Source organism: Carassius auratus, unplaced genomic scaffold (assembly GCF_003368295.1).
Source record: "Carassius auratus strain Wakin unplaced genomic scaffold, ASM336829v1 scaf_tig00214785, whole genome shotgun sequence".
NCBI classification, from domain to species: domain Eukaryota; kingdom Metazoa; phylum Chordata; class Actinopteri; order Cypriniformes; family Cyprinidae; genus Carassius; species Carassius auratus.
The window spans coordinates 178,427-194,557 of NW_020527804.1; the positions used below are offsets into that span (position 1 = coordinate 178,427).

General features: G+C 38.9%; 1 protein-coding gene across 1 annotated transcript; it reads left to right on the forward strand.

Moving 5' to 3' along the window:
* The first annotated feature begins 270 nt into the window (after positions 1-270).
* On the forward strand, positions 271-13,371 carry LOC113092937 (N-acetylmuramoyl-L-alanine amidase-like). The gene is made up of 5 exons (XM_026258735.1): positions 271-411; positions 1,615-2,424; positions 12,533-12,743; positions 12,825-13,119; positions 13,245-13,371. The coding sequence occupies exons 1-5, from the start codon at positions 357-359 to the stop codon at positions 13,257-13,259; spliced, it is 1,386 nt and encodes a 461-aa protein (XP_026114520.1). The 5' UTR covers positions 271-356; the 3' UTR covers positions 13,260-13,371.
* The last annotated feature ends 2,760 nt before the right edge of the window (positions 13,372-16,131 follow it).

Genomic DNA, 16,131 nt, shown 5'->3' on the forward strand with positions numbered 1-16,131 from the left:
GGTGTTATAGAATAAAAAAAAAAAATGTTTAAGTCTCTTTAAAGTAAATGGTCCCCCTTTAAAACCTTTTTACCAATACAATGAATGTTTCTGATGATGTTCATTTAGGAGTTAAAATCTTTGACATATGTCTACATGATATGAACAACATGATATGTCTCTGGCTTTGTTTTGAAAATAAGAACTTGGGATTCGGTTTATCAGGTGTAAACAGACTGAAAGCATCTGTCACTTTCTCAAAGCTCTTGTGTTTACATAAGTGTTAGCATGTATTTATAAGGCGTATGAGGTGCAGAATAGTATCATAACTGGACCGAGTGTACAGAGACTCTTCAGTGTTCTCAAGTTCTATCATCATGGATTGGCATTTGTGTCTGCTTCTTTCTTTGCTTGGGGTGTTTGCTACTGAAGGTAAGTCATATGTTCAATGTTAGTCAATATGCTGAATAACAACTGGTTTATGTATGTGTACAATCACTAGAAATATTTCCTACATTTTGTTTACTCAAAAGGTACATTTATGTAATTTTTTCACCATTCCTGTCATTTTAAAATCAGATTACATTTTTCCATCATGAACTAAACTTTGAAGAATGTCTAGAATGCCCTTTTTTCATAATCTGGTCAAAATATGATTAAAAAAAGCATAAAAGTACAGTAAATGTTTTTAATGTGTGAAGATACAATAGCTTTGTTTGAGGAACAGACCAAAATGCATTCATTATTCACTTAAAATAGTGGAAAAGAAAGGATGTGATGTGGGCAAGTATGGTAACCCATACTCTGAATTTGTGCTCTGCATTTATCTATCCAAGTGCACACACACATCAGTGATTTGTGAACAGACACACGGAGCATTGCTATACATAATCCCAGGTTTGACATCAATGACAAAACATAAGAATCTATGACATTTTACATCCATTAACATCAAATGTGTCAATACACAAAGTTTATGTTGATTTTATTGGTTGGTTTCAGGAAATGAAAAAGAGAAATTCAGGTTTGGCTATGTGTGCACTTGCTTACCCGTATACCATGAACTGTACACAAACACTCTTGTGTGATATTATGAATATGTACATATTGTATAATATGTCAGTTTGTTATTGTAAATTATGTGCTGTTTAGGGTCAACTTTTTACTTTTCCTCCTTACACATGAACAACCAAAGTCATAATGTAGAACTTCGCATTAATATCAAATATTATGTACATTTTAAAATGAATGTGAAAGTGTACTGATACAAGCTACTGTCCGAGCTGCACCTGCACAAACACCTACACAAATATCTGCTATTTCACTATTGCATAATCAGTTAAAATTATAATTCTGTGCTTTGAATGTTATTTGAAGTGAAACAGCCTCAATGTGAATTTTTGGACATTTTAGTATTGTCCTGGGCTGCATCTCCAAAAAACATTGTAAGCTTCATGCATAGGGTATTCTTTGGATTTGGGAGTGTTTCTTGGGTTCTGAAAGTCACATTACTACAATGAGCTCTTGATAGTTGAATCCTCATGATATTACTGCTTTAAATAGCTGTAGTTAAGAAAGAATGATTTCTAGTAAAATTTCTTGTTTTCTGTGTTTTTCCCTCTGGTTTTCCATCAGCCACCACCACAAAGCACATGAAGGACTTCATCAGAGCCGTGGAGAGCATTGAGGCTGTGAATCCAGGTCTTCAGATGCTCGATGTGGTGAAAGGTCTACGTAAGGCTGCTGGCTTTGATACAGACCTCATCAAGCGATACCTCGGTGACCTCAGTGATGCACATGACCTTGTGTCAGATCCATCAGTCACTTCTTATGTAAGCGAGGTCATTAATCACAGCCTGTCAGAGATGGGGAAGGAGAAAGGTGTGGTTCTCACGTTAGATGGTTCAAATGTGGCGTTGGCCCCAATGCTCCTTGGACTTGAGGCTGGGCTGCAGTCCACCGTCCAAGGCCTTTATCCTTTAACCTTGACCCACAACCTGGTCGCCTCATTTCTACATCATGTCCACAATGAACAAACCACTCTTCCTTTTGGCACTAAAGGGTTCTGGGACAGCATCTCATCCCCAAATGTCTACAGTCTCTCTGATTTGCCCTCCTTGGCCACAGACGCCCTAATAATCGGAGGTATAGATGGGTTCATTCTCGGGTCAGAAGTTTCCACGTCTAATGATCATGAGCGATCGCTGAGTGACCTGCTGAAGAGTTACTACAGTCACCAGCCTGACGCCGCAGGGTTGGACGCATCGCCCCGTCTGATCAGTCAAAAACGAAGGATGAACTTCAAAAAGCTCGTCAGCTTCTCTTCGCTGAAAAGCCAGATGGTCCAGGCTCTAACAGTTCACCGCAACTTAAACGAGTCTGAGAGGAAGAGGCTGGATGATGTAATGAACGAAGGCTTTGACCAGTTCGTCCATGTATATGCAGGTAATTAAACATAATTATGTTTTCCATTTTATACTGATACAAATATTTTAAAGATACAGGTGCATTTCAATAAATTAGTATGGTGCTCGGGAGAAAACATGGTCAGTTCACTTAGATTTGCAGTGGCCCCGACGTATTATCACATTCCCATGACAAAACTAAGTGAACCGACCATGTCTTCTCCTGGGCACCATAAATTAGAATGTCGTAGAAAAGTTCATTTATTCAGCAATTCAACTCAAATGGCACACAGACTAAATTAAAGTCTTTGGTTCTTTTAATTGTGATGATTTTGACTCACATTTATCAAAAAAAAAAAAAAAAAAAATCAATATCTCAACAAATTAGAATACTTCATAAGACCAATAATAAAAAATAACAAAAAACCTTTTTTGGGAATTGTTGGAAAGTATGTTCATTTAGTGTACATGTACTCAATACTTGGTAGGTGCTCCTTCTGCTTTAATTACTGCCTCATATAGTGTTGCATGGAGGTGATCAGTTTGTGGCACTGCTGAGGTGGAATGGAAGCCCAGATTTCTTTGACAGTGGCCTTCAGCTCATCTACATTTTTTTGGTCTCTTGTTTCTCATTTTCTTCTTGACAATACCCCATAAATTCTCCATAGAGTTCAGATCTGGTGAGTTTGCTGGCCAGTCAAGCACACCAACAATCAATCAATCACCTTTATTTATATAGTGCTTTAAACAAAATACATTGCGTCAAAGCACTGAACAACATCCATTCGGAAAACAGTGTGTCAATAATGCAAAATGATAGTTGAAGGCAGTTCATCATTGAATTCAGTTATGTCATCTCTGTTCAGTTTAAGTAGTGTCTGTGCATTTATTTGCAATCAAGTCAACGATATCACTGTAGATGAAGTGACCCCAACTAAGCAAGCCAGAGGCGACAGCGGCAAAGAACCGAAACTCCATCGGTGACAGAATGGAGAAAAAACCTTGGGAGAAACCAGGCTCAGTTGGGGGGCCAGTTCTCCTCTGACCAGACGAAACCAGTAGTTCAATTCCAGGCTGCAGCAAAGTCAGATTGTGCAGAAGAATCATCTGTTTCCTGTGGTCTTGTCCTGGTGGTCCTCTGAGACAAGGTATTTACAGGGGATCTGTATCTGGGGCTCTAGTTGTCCTGGTCCCCGCTGTCTTTCAGGGCAGTAGAGGTCCTTTCTAGGTGCTGATCCACCATCTGGTCTGGATACATACTGGATCCGGGTGACTGCAGTGACCCTCTGATCTGGACACAGACTGGATCTGGTGGCCACGGTGACCTCGGAACAAGAGAGAAACAGACAAATATTAGCGTAGATGCCATTCTTCTAATGATGTAGAAGGTACATGTTGAAATGTTTACGGTTCCGGTTTACCTAATTAATGCAGCCTAAAAATCCTTTAACGGATTTGGATATTAAAAGCATATTAGTATGTTATGTGTATGCCAGGTTAAAGAGATGGGTCTTTAATCTAGATTTAAACTGCAAGAGTGTGTCTGCCTCCCAAACAATGTTAGGTGGGTTATTCCAGAGTTTAGGCGCCAAATAGGAAAAGGACCTGCCGCCCGCAGTTGATTTTGATATTCTAGGTATTATCAAATTTTCTGAGTTTTGGGAACGTAGCGGACGTAGAGGAGTATAATGTAAAAGGAGCTCATTCAAATACAGAGGTGCTAAACCATTCAGGGCTTTATAAGTAATAACCAATATTTTAAAATCTATACGATGTTTGATAGGGAGCCAGTGCAGCGATGACAGGACCGGGCTAATATGGTCATACTTCCTGGTTCTAGTAATTGCTGCTGCATTTTGGACTAGCTGTAGTTTGTTTACGAAGCGTGCAGAACAACCACCCAATAAAGCATTACAATAATCTAACCTTGAGGTCATAAATGCATGGATTAACATTTCTGCATTTGACATTGAGAGCATAGGCCGTAATTTAGATATATTTTTGAGATGGAAAAATGCAGTTTTACAAATGCTAGAAACGTGGATTTCTAAGGAAAGATTGCGATCAAATAGCACACCTAGGTTCCTGACTGATGACGAAGAATTGAAAGAGCAACCATCAAGTCTTAGACAGTGTTTTAGGTTATTACAAGCAGTGTTTTTAGGTCCTATAATTAACACCTCTGTTTTTTCTGAATTTAGCAGTAAGAAATTACTCGTCATCCAATTTTTTATATCGACTATGCATTCCGTTTTTCAAATTGGGGTGTTTCACCGGGCCGCGAAGAAATATAGAGCTGAGTATCATCAGCATAACAGTGAAAGCTAACACCATGTTTCCTGATGATATCTCCCAAGGGTAACATATAAAGCGTGAAGAGTAGCGGCCCTAGTACTGAGCCTTGAGGTACTCCATACTGCACTTGTGATCGATATGACACATCTTCATTCACTGCTACGAACTGATGGCGGTCATATAAGTACGATTTAAACCATGCTAATGCACTTCCACTGATACCAACAAAGTGTTCAAGTCTATGCAAAAGAATGCTGTGGTCAATTTTGTCAAACGCAGCACTAAGATCCAGTAAAACTAATAGAGAGATACACCCACGATCAGATGATAAGAGCAGATCATTTGTTACTCTAAGGAGAGCAGTCTCAGTACTATGATACGGTCTAAATCCTGACTGGAAATCCTCACATATACCATTTTTCTCTAAGAAGGAATATAATTGTGAGGATACCACCTTTTCTAGTATCTTGGACAGAAAAGGGAGATTCGAGATTGGTCTATAATTAACTAGTTCTTTGGGGTCAAGTTGTGTTTTTTTAATGAGAGGCTTAACAACAGCCAGTTTGAAGGTTTTGGGGACATGTCCTAATGACAATGAGGAATAAATAATAGTCAAAAGAGGACCTATGACTTCTGGAAGCACCTCTTTTAGGAGCTTAGATGGTATAGGGTCTAACATACATGTTGTTGGTTTAGATGATTTAACAAGTTTATACAATTCTTCCTCTCCTATAGTAGAAAATGAGTGGAACTGGTCCTCAAGGGGTCTATAGTGCACTGTCTGATGCAATACTGTAGCTGACGGCTGAATGGTTGCAATTTTATCTCTAATAGTATCGATTTTAGAAGTAAAGTAGTTCATAAAGTCATTACTGCTGTGGTGTTGGGAAATGTCAACACTTGTTGAGGCTTTATTTTTCGTTAATTTAGCCACTGTATTGAATAAATACCTGGGGTTATGTTTGTTTTCTTCTAAAAGAGAAGAAAAGTAATCAAATCTAGAAGTTTTTAATGCTTTTCTGTAGGATATGCTACTTTCCTGCCAAGCAATACGAAATAACTCTAGTTTTGTTTTCCTCCAGCTGCGCTCCATTTTTCAGGCTGCTCTCTTTAGGGTGCGAGTATGCTCATTATACCATGGTGTCAAACTGTTTTTCCTTAACCTTCCTTAAGCGTAAAGGAGCAACTGTATTTAAAGTGCTAGAAAAGAGAGAGTCCATAGTTTCTGTTACATCATCAAGTTGTTCTGAGGTTTTGGAGATGCTAAGGAATTTGGATAAATCAGGAAGTTAACTTAAAAAGCAGACTTTTGTGGTAGAAGTGATGGTTCTTCGATACTTGTAACAAGAAGTAGAATTTACAATTTTGGCAATATGAAGTTTGCACAGAACTAAATAATGATCTGAGATATCATCACTTGGCTGAATAATTTAAACACTATCAACATCAATTCCATGTGACAGTATTAAATCTAGAGTATGATTAGAGTATCATTAACATTGGTTTCTCTGGATAATGTTATATGTAACACCATTACTTCAAACGAGTTATACTTGAAGCCTGCCCTCTGAGAAATCCTGAAAACGTTATAAATTGAAGCAACACCTCCACCTTTGCCTTTTAGACGTGGCTCGTGTTTATAACAGTAATCTTGAGGGGTGGACTCATTTAAAATAATGTAATCATCAGGTTTTAGCCAGGTTTCTGTCAAACAGAGCACATCTATATTATCATCAGTTATCATATTATTTACAAAAATTGTTTTCGTAGAAAGGGATCTAATATTCAATAAGCCAAGCTTTATCATTTGTTTATCCATATTGCATTTGTTTTTTATTTGTTGAACCTCAATTAAATTGTTAACCTTAACTTGGTTTGGACGTTTTTTGTATTTTCTAGTTCGGGGAACAGACACAGTCTCTATAGTGTGATATCTAGGTGAAAGAGTCTCTATGTGCTGAGAATTAGCTGACCTCTGTGACAGGAGGCAGCCAGCAGACTGTCGGTTTAGCCAGTCTGTCTGCTTCCTGACCTGGGCCCCAGTTAGTCAAGTATAAACACTAAGACTATTTGCCATATTTCTAGAGAGAAGAGCAGCTCCACCCCGGGAGGGATGAAAACCATCTCTTTTAAACAGGTCAGGTCTGCCCCAAAAGCTCGTCCAATTGTCTATGAAACCTATGTTATGCTGCGGGCACCACTTAGACATCCAGCCATTGAGTGAGGACAATCTGCTATACATCTCGTCTCCACGGTAAGCAGGGAGGGGACCAGAGCATATTACAGTGTCTGACATCGTGCTTGCAAGTTCACACACCTCTTTAAAGTTATTTTTAGTGATCTCCGACTGGCGAAGTCGAACATCATTAGCGCCAGCATGAATAACAATCATACTGTATTTACGTTTAGCATTTGCCAGCACTTTTAAATTTGCCAAGATGTCAGGCGCTCTGTCTCCCAGTAAACATTTGACTATGGTGGCTGGTGTGTCTATATTCATGTTCCGTACAATAGAATCACCAATAACTAGAGCATTTCCATCAGGTTTCTCAGTGGGTGCATAACTGAGTGGGGAGAACCTGTTTAATGTTTTGATCGGAACAGAAGAGCGGTGTTTTGACCCACGACTACGCTGCCTCACTGTCACCCAGTTGCCCTGCTGCTGGGGCTCTGTTGCCGGAACCGAACAATGTACAGAAATCCCTGAGCTAGACGCATCCAAAGCCGTATCTAGAGCCCTAGCATTCTTACTGTCCTCAATTAAAGTTTGGATGCGTGTCTCTAATTCTGAAATCTTCTCTGTCAGCCTAACTTTTTCCCTGCATTTATCACATGTGAATCCCTCATCAGCGACAGAGATAGATAAACTGTACATGTGGCAAGAGGTTCAAATAACGATAGAAGCCGAAGCCATTACTCACCGTGCTTGATGAAATATTCTTACTGCGGTTGTTTGATGAACTTGTGAAAAACTGGAACGAGAGAGAGGAGAGGAGAAAAGAAAACGCTAATGACAAGCTAACGAGTGCTAACGCTTTGCAGGTGTACTGCACTCACGGAAAAGTGAACGATCAAAGTTAATTTTTAAAACTTTAAAAAAACAAACAAACAGACAGTGATAGTAAGATAAAGATTCTAGAGAAAAAAATAAAATAAAAACAGCTACACAGAGCTACGATTAGCTACAGAAGACCAACAGGAAGTAGAGAAAACACTGTCCAACAGCGACACCCGCAGGCAGGAGTCAATGTCATTTAACATTCATTTAACAACACCATTGTCATTTAACCAACTCTTGGCTATGAGCTTCTCCACCCTTTCTCCAGAATCAAGGACCTTGGTTTCCAAATGAAATGCAAAACTGGGCAACATTCCAGTTCTTCTCCTCAGCCCAGGTAAGATGCCTCTGATGTTGTCTTTGGTTCAGGAGTGGCTTAACAAGAAGAATACAACAACTCCCAAATTCCTTGACACGTCTGTGTGTGGTGGCTCTTGATGCCTTGACCCCAGCATTCCTTGTGAAGTTTACTCAAATTCTAGAATTTATTTTTCTTAACCATCCTCATAAGACTGTGGTTCTATCAGTTGGTTGTGTAAATTTTTCTTCCACACTTTTCCCTTCCACTCAACTTTCTGTTAACATGCTTTCAGCACTCTGTGAACAGCCAGATTCTTTGGCAATGTATGTTTGAGGCTTACCCTCCTTGTGAAGGGTGTCAATGATTGTTTTCTGGACAACTGTCAGATCAGCAGTCTTCCCCATGATTGTGTAGCATAGTGAACCAAACTGAGAAACCATTTGAAGGCTCACGAAACTTTGCAGGTGTTTTGAGTTGATTAGCTGATTGGCATGACATCATGTTCTAATTTGTTGAGATATTGAATGTGTGGGTTTTGTTAATTGTGAGCCAAAATCATCACAGTTATAAAACCAAAGACTTAAACTACTTCAGTCTGTGTGCACTGAATTTATTTAATACACAAGTTTCACAATTTGAGTTGAATTACTGAAATAAATGAACTTTTCGACATTCTAATTTATCTTTTTTTATGAAATTCTAAGCTGACTCTGTTTTATAATTTTAAACTACCAAGTAAATATATTTATTAAGGACCAATGTAAACATACAGAATGATTTATTTACAAACTGTATGTAAATGTTTTAATTATATATTGAAATAAATAAATACAAAATTGTGTGATATAACTATTCTTTATTTTACAATTTGTGTTGTTTTTAATGGTATGTTTTAAGATGACTTAAAGGTGCTGTATGTATTTTTTGGCTGTACTAAAGCATAAAGATACCATGATATGTTTCCAGAGTTTTAAAAAACATGCTAAGTTCACATACTTGTTTCTCTGAATATTTTTTAAAGGGTTTTTTAACTTTGAAATGCACATACCGTGTTTGAATGTGTTTTTGTTTTGGTTTGTGGGATTCTGCCAGCTGCTAATTTACACAGTAGAATTTCGGAACCCTGGGTTGCCAGCTGTCTGAAAACACAGCATATTGTAGTCATGTACGACAGCAAATGCATTTGATCAGAGATTGCAGATTCTACCCGTCCTAAAAGCCTCTGCATCAGTCTGCTCATTGACTAGAGGCCAAGAAGACATGAAGCCAGGGTCATACTGCAGGCCTGGAGGGCCATGGGTGAGCTGGTGGCTCAAGGGACCAAGGTGGGGACCCATAAGACTACCACAGGCAGACCCAGAGGGATGAGGGAACCTCATGCAATGGTGGAGACAAGGGCACATGAAGCCATGGTCGAGCTGGATGGTGGAATGTCAAGCTGAAGTCAGGGGCTCAGTAGATGAAGGCAGAGAAAGGGAACCCTCATGCCAAGGCAGATCTGGAGACTAGAAGGCCCAAGGTGAATCAGAGCACCCAGATGGAGCTGACTGAGGATGAGCTGAGGGACTGACAGGAGCCAGCAGAGGCAAGACAACAAACGAAAGTGAAAAAATTCCCTCAAGCACCGATCATGAGCAGGGTTGCCCTAGACTGCTCGCTGAGACGAGTGTGGTAAAATATGCAGAGTGAGTGGTCAGGGAATGAGGTTAGTTTATCCAGTTCTCCCTCAAGGGAGCAATCTCCTTGCTCTAGGCAGAGCTGATGAACAGCTGGCAAGTCTATGGGGGGAGGAAACAAAAAACAAGAAAATGCTGCAAAATTCAAACTGTATGGCTCCTGTCTTTTGTCATGGGAAGCTGTAGTATAAGTAAAGCTCAAAGACAAATAATCCAAGAGAACAGTCTTTAATTCAAAACTCACTCAGGAAAACGCAGTAAAGCTGGGCTCACACTGGGATTTTCAACAGTCCTTTAGGATTGTACTTGTCAGACTGTATGAACATGATGATCATGTCACAGTGTGGGATCTCAGTTGTCATTAATGTCATACTGTATGACAGTCAACACCCTTAAAATGGGTGTGCGCAAGAAAACTTCTCCGGAGTTCTACATACAGTTTTGTTCAAAATAATAGCAGTACAATGTGACTAACCAGAATAATCAAGGTTTTTAGTATATTTTTTATTGCTACGTGGCAAACAAGTTACCAGTAGGTTCAGTAGATTGTCAGAAAACAAACAAGACCCAGCATTCATGATATGCACGCTCTTAAGGCTGTGCAATTGGGCAATTAGTTGAAAGGGGTGTGTTCAAAAAAATAGCAGTGTCTACCTTTGACTGTACAAACTCAAAACTATTTTGTACAAACATTTTTTTTCTTCTGGGATTTAGCAATCCTGTGAATCACTAAACTAATATTTAGTTGTACGACCACAGTTTTTTAAAACTGCTTGACATCTGTGTGGCATGGAGTCAACCAACTTGTGGCACCTCTCAGCTGTTATTCCACTCCATGATTCTTTAACAACATTCCACAATTCGTTCACATTTCTTGGTTTTGCTTCAGAAACAGCATTTTTGATATCACCCCACAAGTTCTCAATTGGATTAAGGTCTGGAGATTGGGCTGGCCACTCCATAACATTCATTTTGTTGGTTTGGAACCAAGACTTTGCCCGTTTACTAGTGTGTTTTGGGTCATTGTCTTGTTGAAACAACCATTTCAAGGGCATGTCCTCTTCAGCATAGGGCAACATGACCTCTTCAAGTATTTTAACATATGCAAACTGATCCATGATCCCTGGTATGCGATAAATAGGCCCAACACCATAGTAGGAGAAACATGCCCATATCATGATGCTTGCACCTCCATGCTTCACTGTCTTCACTGTGTACTGTGGCTTGAATTCAGAGTTTGGGGTTCGTCTCACAAACTGCCTGTGGCCCTTGGACCCAAAAAGAACAATTTTACTCTCATCAGTCCACAAAATGTTCCTCCATTTCTCTTTAGGCCAGTTGATGTGTTCTTTGGCAAATTGTAACCTCTTCTGCACATGCCTTTTTTTTAACAGGGACTTTGCGGGGGATTCTTGAAAATAGATTAGCTTCACACAGACGTCTTCTAACTGTCACAGTACTTACAGGTAACTCCAGACTGTCTTTGATCATCCTGGAGGTGATCATTGGCTGAGCCTTTGCCATTCTGGTTATTCTTCTATCCATTTTGATGGTTGTCTTCCGTTTTCTTCCACGTCTCTCTGGTTTTGCTCTCCATTTTAAGGCATTGGAGATCATTTTAGCTGAACAGCCTATCATTTTTTGCACCTCTTTATAGGTTTTGCCCTCTCTAATCAACTTTTTAATCAAAGTACGCTGTTCTTCTGAACAATGTCTTGAACGACCCATTTTCCTCAGCTTTCAAATGCATGTTCAACAAGTGTTGGCTTCATCCTTAAATAGGGGCCACCTGATTCACACCTGTTTCTTCACAAAATTGATGACCTCAGTGATTGAATGCCACACTGCTATTTTTTTTAACACATCCCTTTCAACTAATTCAACTAATTGCCCAATTGCACAGCCTTAAGAGCGTGCATATCATGAATGCTGGGTCTCATTTGTTTTCTGACAATCTACTGAACCTACTGGTAACTTGTTTTCCACGTAGCAATAAAAAAATATACGAAAAACCTTGATTATTCTGGTTAGTCACATTGTACTGCTATTATTTTGAACAATACTGTACAACTCATACACATTCATGGACTATGAGCTGTATTGCACGCTGGTCTGTAATGTTGGCTATCATTGAAAGTACATGAATGGAAGCAATTTGGGCGTATTTAAGAAGTATAGTGGCAACACTACACACCTACATGAAAACAGCAGTGCAACTGGTCTTTATCATAGCAAAGGCAATGTTTCATATGAAATCCGGAGGACAGGAGCGCCGGAGTTAATGCGGTTAGAAGAAACCTCTAACAGTAATTCTGATCATGGCTTTTCTTGAAAAATGGTTACAGTTTGGTGTTCGTTGTAGGATATGTGACACTGTAGGACTGTGTGCCAAATCTTCTGACACTGCCAGAATTTCTTTAGAGGTAAAATTTGATCGCAACTGTCAATAATTGGCTGTCGGTGAACATGTAAAATCAGTGATCAAAGACAACAGATTTTAGCCTAGGATTATAGGAATCTTTTAGGATTTAAAAAAAAATTATCAGACGACCAAAAACCTGGGTCTGAGAAGGAGGGAAAGGGAGAAACAACTCTCTCCAATATATTCGATATGGACTTCAGTACCCATTTCAACTGCTAGCTTTCAAAATTACATATGGCACCTTGAATTTTTTGCTGTATTTAACAGACATGTTATATAATTTTACTGTTAAGTAATATCATTTAAGCACTACAAATTAGCACACTTTATTTGCGACAAATTTGCAATCTGTCAGTAGCAATATTGGATTCTCACATTGTGTTTTTCCCTCTCAAGTCTGTCCAAACATCATCACAAGGTCTCAATGGGGAGCTGCAGCTTTCATTGGTTCTCCCTCCTATCTGTCTCTCCCTGTGCCGTATCTTTTCATCCACCACACATATCAACCCTCCAAGCCTTGCACCACCTTCGATCAATGTGCCAGTGACATGCGCTCCATGCAGCGCTACCACCAGCAAACCAATGGATGGTCCGACATTGGATACAGGTTAGGAAAGCCCCAATTTGGACCATAATGACCATTATGCAGTTACATTTCTTATAGTTATCATTATTCGTCCCCCTATAGTTTTGTTGCAGGTTCTGATGGAAACCTGTATGAAGGCCGAGGCTGGAATTGGGTCGGTGCCCACACTTACGGGTACAACTCCAGAGGCTATGGTGTCAGCTTTATTGGAGATTATACCTCCACGCTCCCCATCAAGAGTGCGATGGACATGGTGAGGTACGACTTCACAAGCTGTGCTGTGAACGGTGGTCGATTGTCTTCATCTTACTCCTTATACGGACACAGACAAGCTACTTCCACTGACTGCCCAGGAAACTCCTTCTACCGTGAAATCCAGACATGGGAGCGTTACCAGGTAAAAAGATAAACAAATGATTAATGGGATTTATTATACTTACTTGGTTCTGACTATAAAGAATGTATTGCAATAACAGTTCAGACCTTAAATGATTCTTTGTGTTTCTCTGCTTTGCTCTACAGAGTTATTTGCCTTGAGGATTGTGGAATCAACAATGAATGCAATCACCTAATTGTGTCTCTGGAAATCAGTACATGTATTACATGTATCGGTCATAATAAATGCATAATAAATTCCTTTTGAAAATCATACCTGTTATTATTAATATTATTTGTAATTATACATTACAATAAAAATGTATCTAGTCAAGTAGTCATTAATCAAGGCCAATTGGCACAATCTAATTTGCCCTTAAGTGTTCAAAAGTAAAGTACCTTTACAAAGTGCTAATGTCCAAGTACATTATTTTGATCAGACACATCAGCACCCTAATTTACTAGAGATGCATCAATAGCTGTCACAGTTTGAATTTCTTAATGACAAAAAAGTCTCTCCTACTGTAACTACTGCTGTAAATTATACAGGGAACTACAATATTATAATATTACAGGTTATAATTAACCATAGAATTGTATTTAACTGCTTTTTTCAGATATAAACATCACACTCAAAAACTGAAATGTCTGTATACAATTTATTTGCATACAAGGTACTTTCCATAAACACCTGTCTTCATGCAAGATTTATTTTTAAATACATGTACAATTAAAGGCAGGGTAGGTAAGAAATTTATAAACAACTTTCTTCCAAATTTGTTTAAACTTTCTATTTATATCAATGCATAATTAAAATGTAAGTACTCTGATAAAAAGAGTATAAAAATCGAGTGACTCTAGACCGTTTAATCTGTATTAAACACAGCTCATTATTTCCTTTCGGCACGAAACATAGGATTGGCTTAGGCAACTGTCACTCTCTCGCAACCATGGCAACCACCCTTTTGCCACACATGACCTGCCCACTTGCGTACGCACGTTTGATTTGAGGCATTCAAGAGGGACGGATCCTAGGAATACCAAAACAATGGCAGAGAAACAGCAAGCAAAATTCACAGTACCGGCCTATGCAGTTAGTGAAGGCAAACCAGGCAAAAAAAGGAAGACAGTAACAGTACAAGAAAAGGCAATGAACAAAAAGTCTTTGGATAAACAAAGAAATAAAACGCGAGTTAATATCGGCGTGCCTTTCCAGCGATGGCTGGAACTGAGGGAACTCAAGTGCTCCTTGCCCTGCCCTGCACTTCGACCACCCCGTCCTCGGCCTTTACTTCCTCGGACCCTAGTTGCACGGCCTCTTGCACGACCTCCTCTGCTTCGCCCTCGACCCCGGACCAGTCCTCGAGCTGACGATGCGGTACTTGTCTCTGGAGTGTAACGTTAGTCCTCATCAGAGTCAACAATGCTTTCATCATGGAAACTCTTACATGCAGAACAACGTATATGTTATGAATCTTACACGAAATTCATCTTCATCACAGTGTAAATGATGGTAATGGAAAAACGTGTATCATGCAACCTGTTTTTAGCTTTGCCTTATAGATAACTAGCTCGTTAGCGAATCAAAAAATATATATTTTAAACTTTACCAATATCAATATGCTAGCTTGATAGTGAGTACTAAAATACATCTTGTTTGTTTATCTTCATAATTATAAAGTTATTTTTATTACATGTGATTCTGACATGATTTCACTACATGCACTCTGCTCCTTCCTCTCCGCTCGTCTCAGGTAAATAATGCGTCTTCCAGCTCAGTGGTCGGAGTCGCGCGTTCATGTGTTTTGGGGGCGTGGCTTTAGAAGGCGCCCAGAAGGGAGGGGGTGGTGTGAATGGAAATAATGAGCTGTCTTTAAAACAGTCGTTAGAGGTCTACAGACACTCGATTTTTATACTTTCTTTTTCAGAGTACTTACATTTTAATTATGTATTGATATATAAATAAAGTTTAAACACATTTGGAAAAAAAGTTTTTTATACATGTTTTACCTACCCTGCCTTTAAAAGTAGAGAAGCTCCTATTTAGTGTTTTTCATCCAAACTAAAGAACTGTGAACACTGAATAACATTTTCTGAGGTACATACAACGTTAAATTACATATTGTTCACAAGCTATGATATGATTGTCTTTCCACAGACAAAAAGATACAACTTCCATTGATTGAAATACATGGGAAGTCTTATTCATTTCTATGAACCAGTTCTTTTGAATGGTTCATATCCAAAAATTTTAATGTATCGCATAATATAATCACATAATTACTTAAATTGCATGTATATTTTTAACATTTTATATTCATGGTATACTGTGACATTCAAACTGTCATATGTGTAAATTCACATTGCTGATTATTACCTCAAAAGAACTAATTGTTCATGAATCAGACATCACTGCTGGGATTGGTTACAGAGCTATTTGAAAAGCTGTTGGGCTCCAAAGAACCATGGTGAGAGACATTATCTTCAAATGAATAAAACTTGGCACAGTAGAGAACCTTGCTGTAGAAGTGGACAATCTTCCAAAATTTCTTCAAGAGCACAGCAATGACTCATCCAGGAAGTCACAAAAGATTCAAGGAAAACATATAAGGAACAACAAGCCTCTCTTGCATTAATAATTCTATCAATATAAAATACAAATAAGATGATTATGCTCTCTACCACAAAATCTTGGAAAATAATGTATGGCCTTCAGTCAGCAAGACAGTGATCCAAAGCAAATGAGTAAGGCCACTCCTGAATGGCTCGAGAAAAAGATAAAATAGTTTTGTAGTAGCCTTTCTTAAAGTCAATTGATATCAATTCAGTTCCTTTGGCATCACATTAAAAGGGAACTTTGTGCTTGAAAAGTTGCTGGACCAAAATTCCACCACAAAGCTATTTCAAGGTTGGGGGTTCGAATCCCAGGGAACACATGTTAAGAGAAAATTGCTAGCCTGAATGCAATGTAAGTCGCGTCTGCCAAGTGCATTCATTTAATTTAATTTGATTTAAATTTGTATCTTTGTTTCTC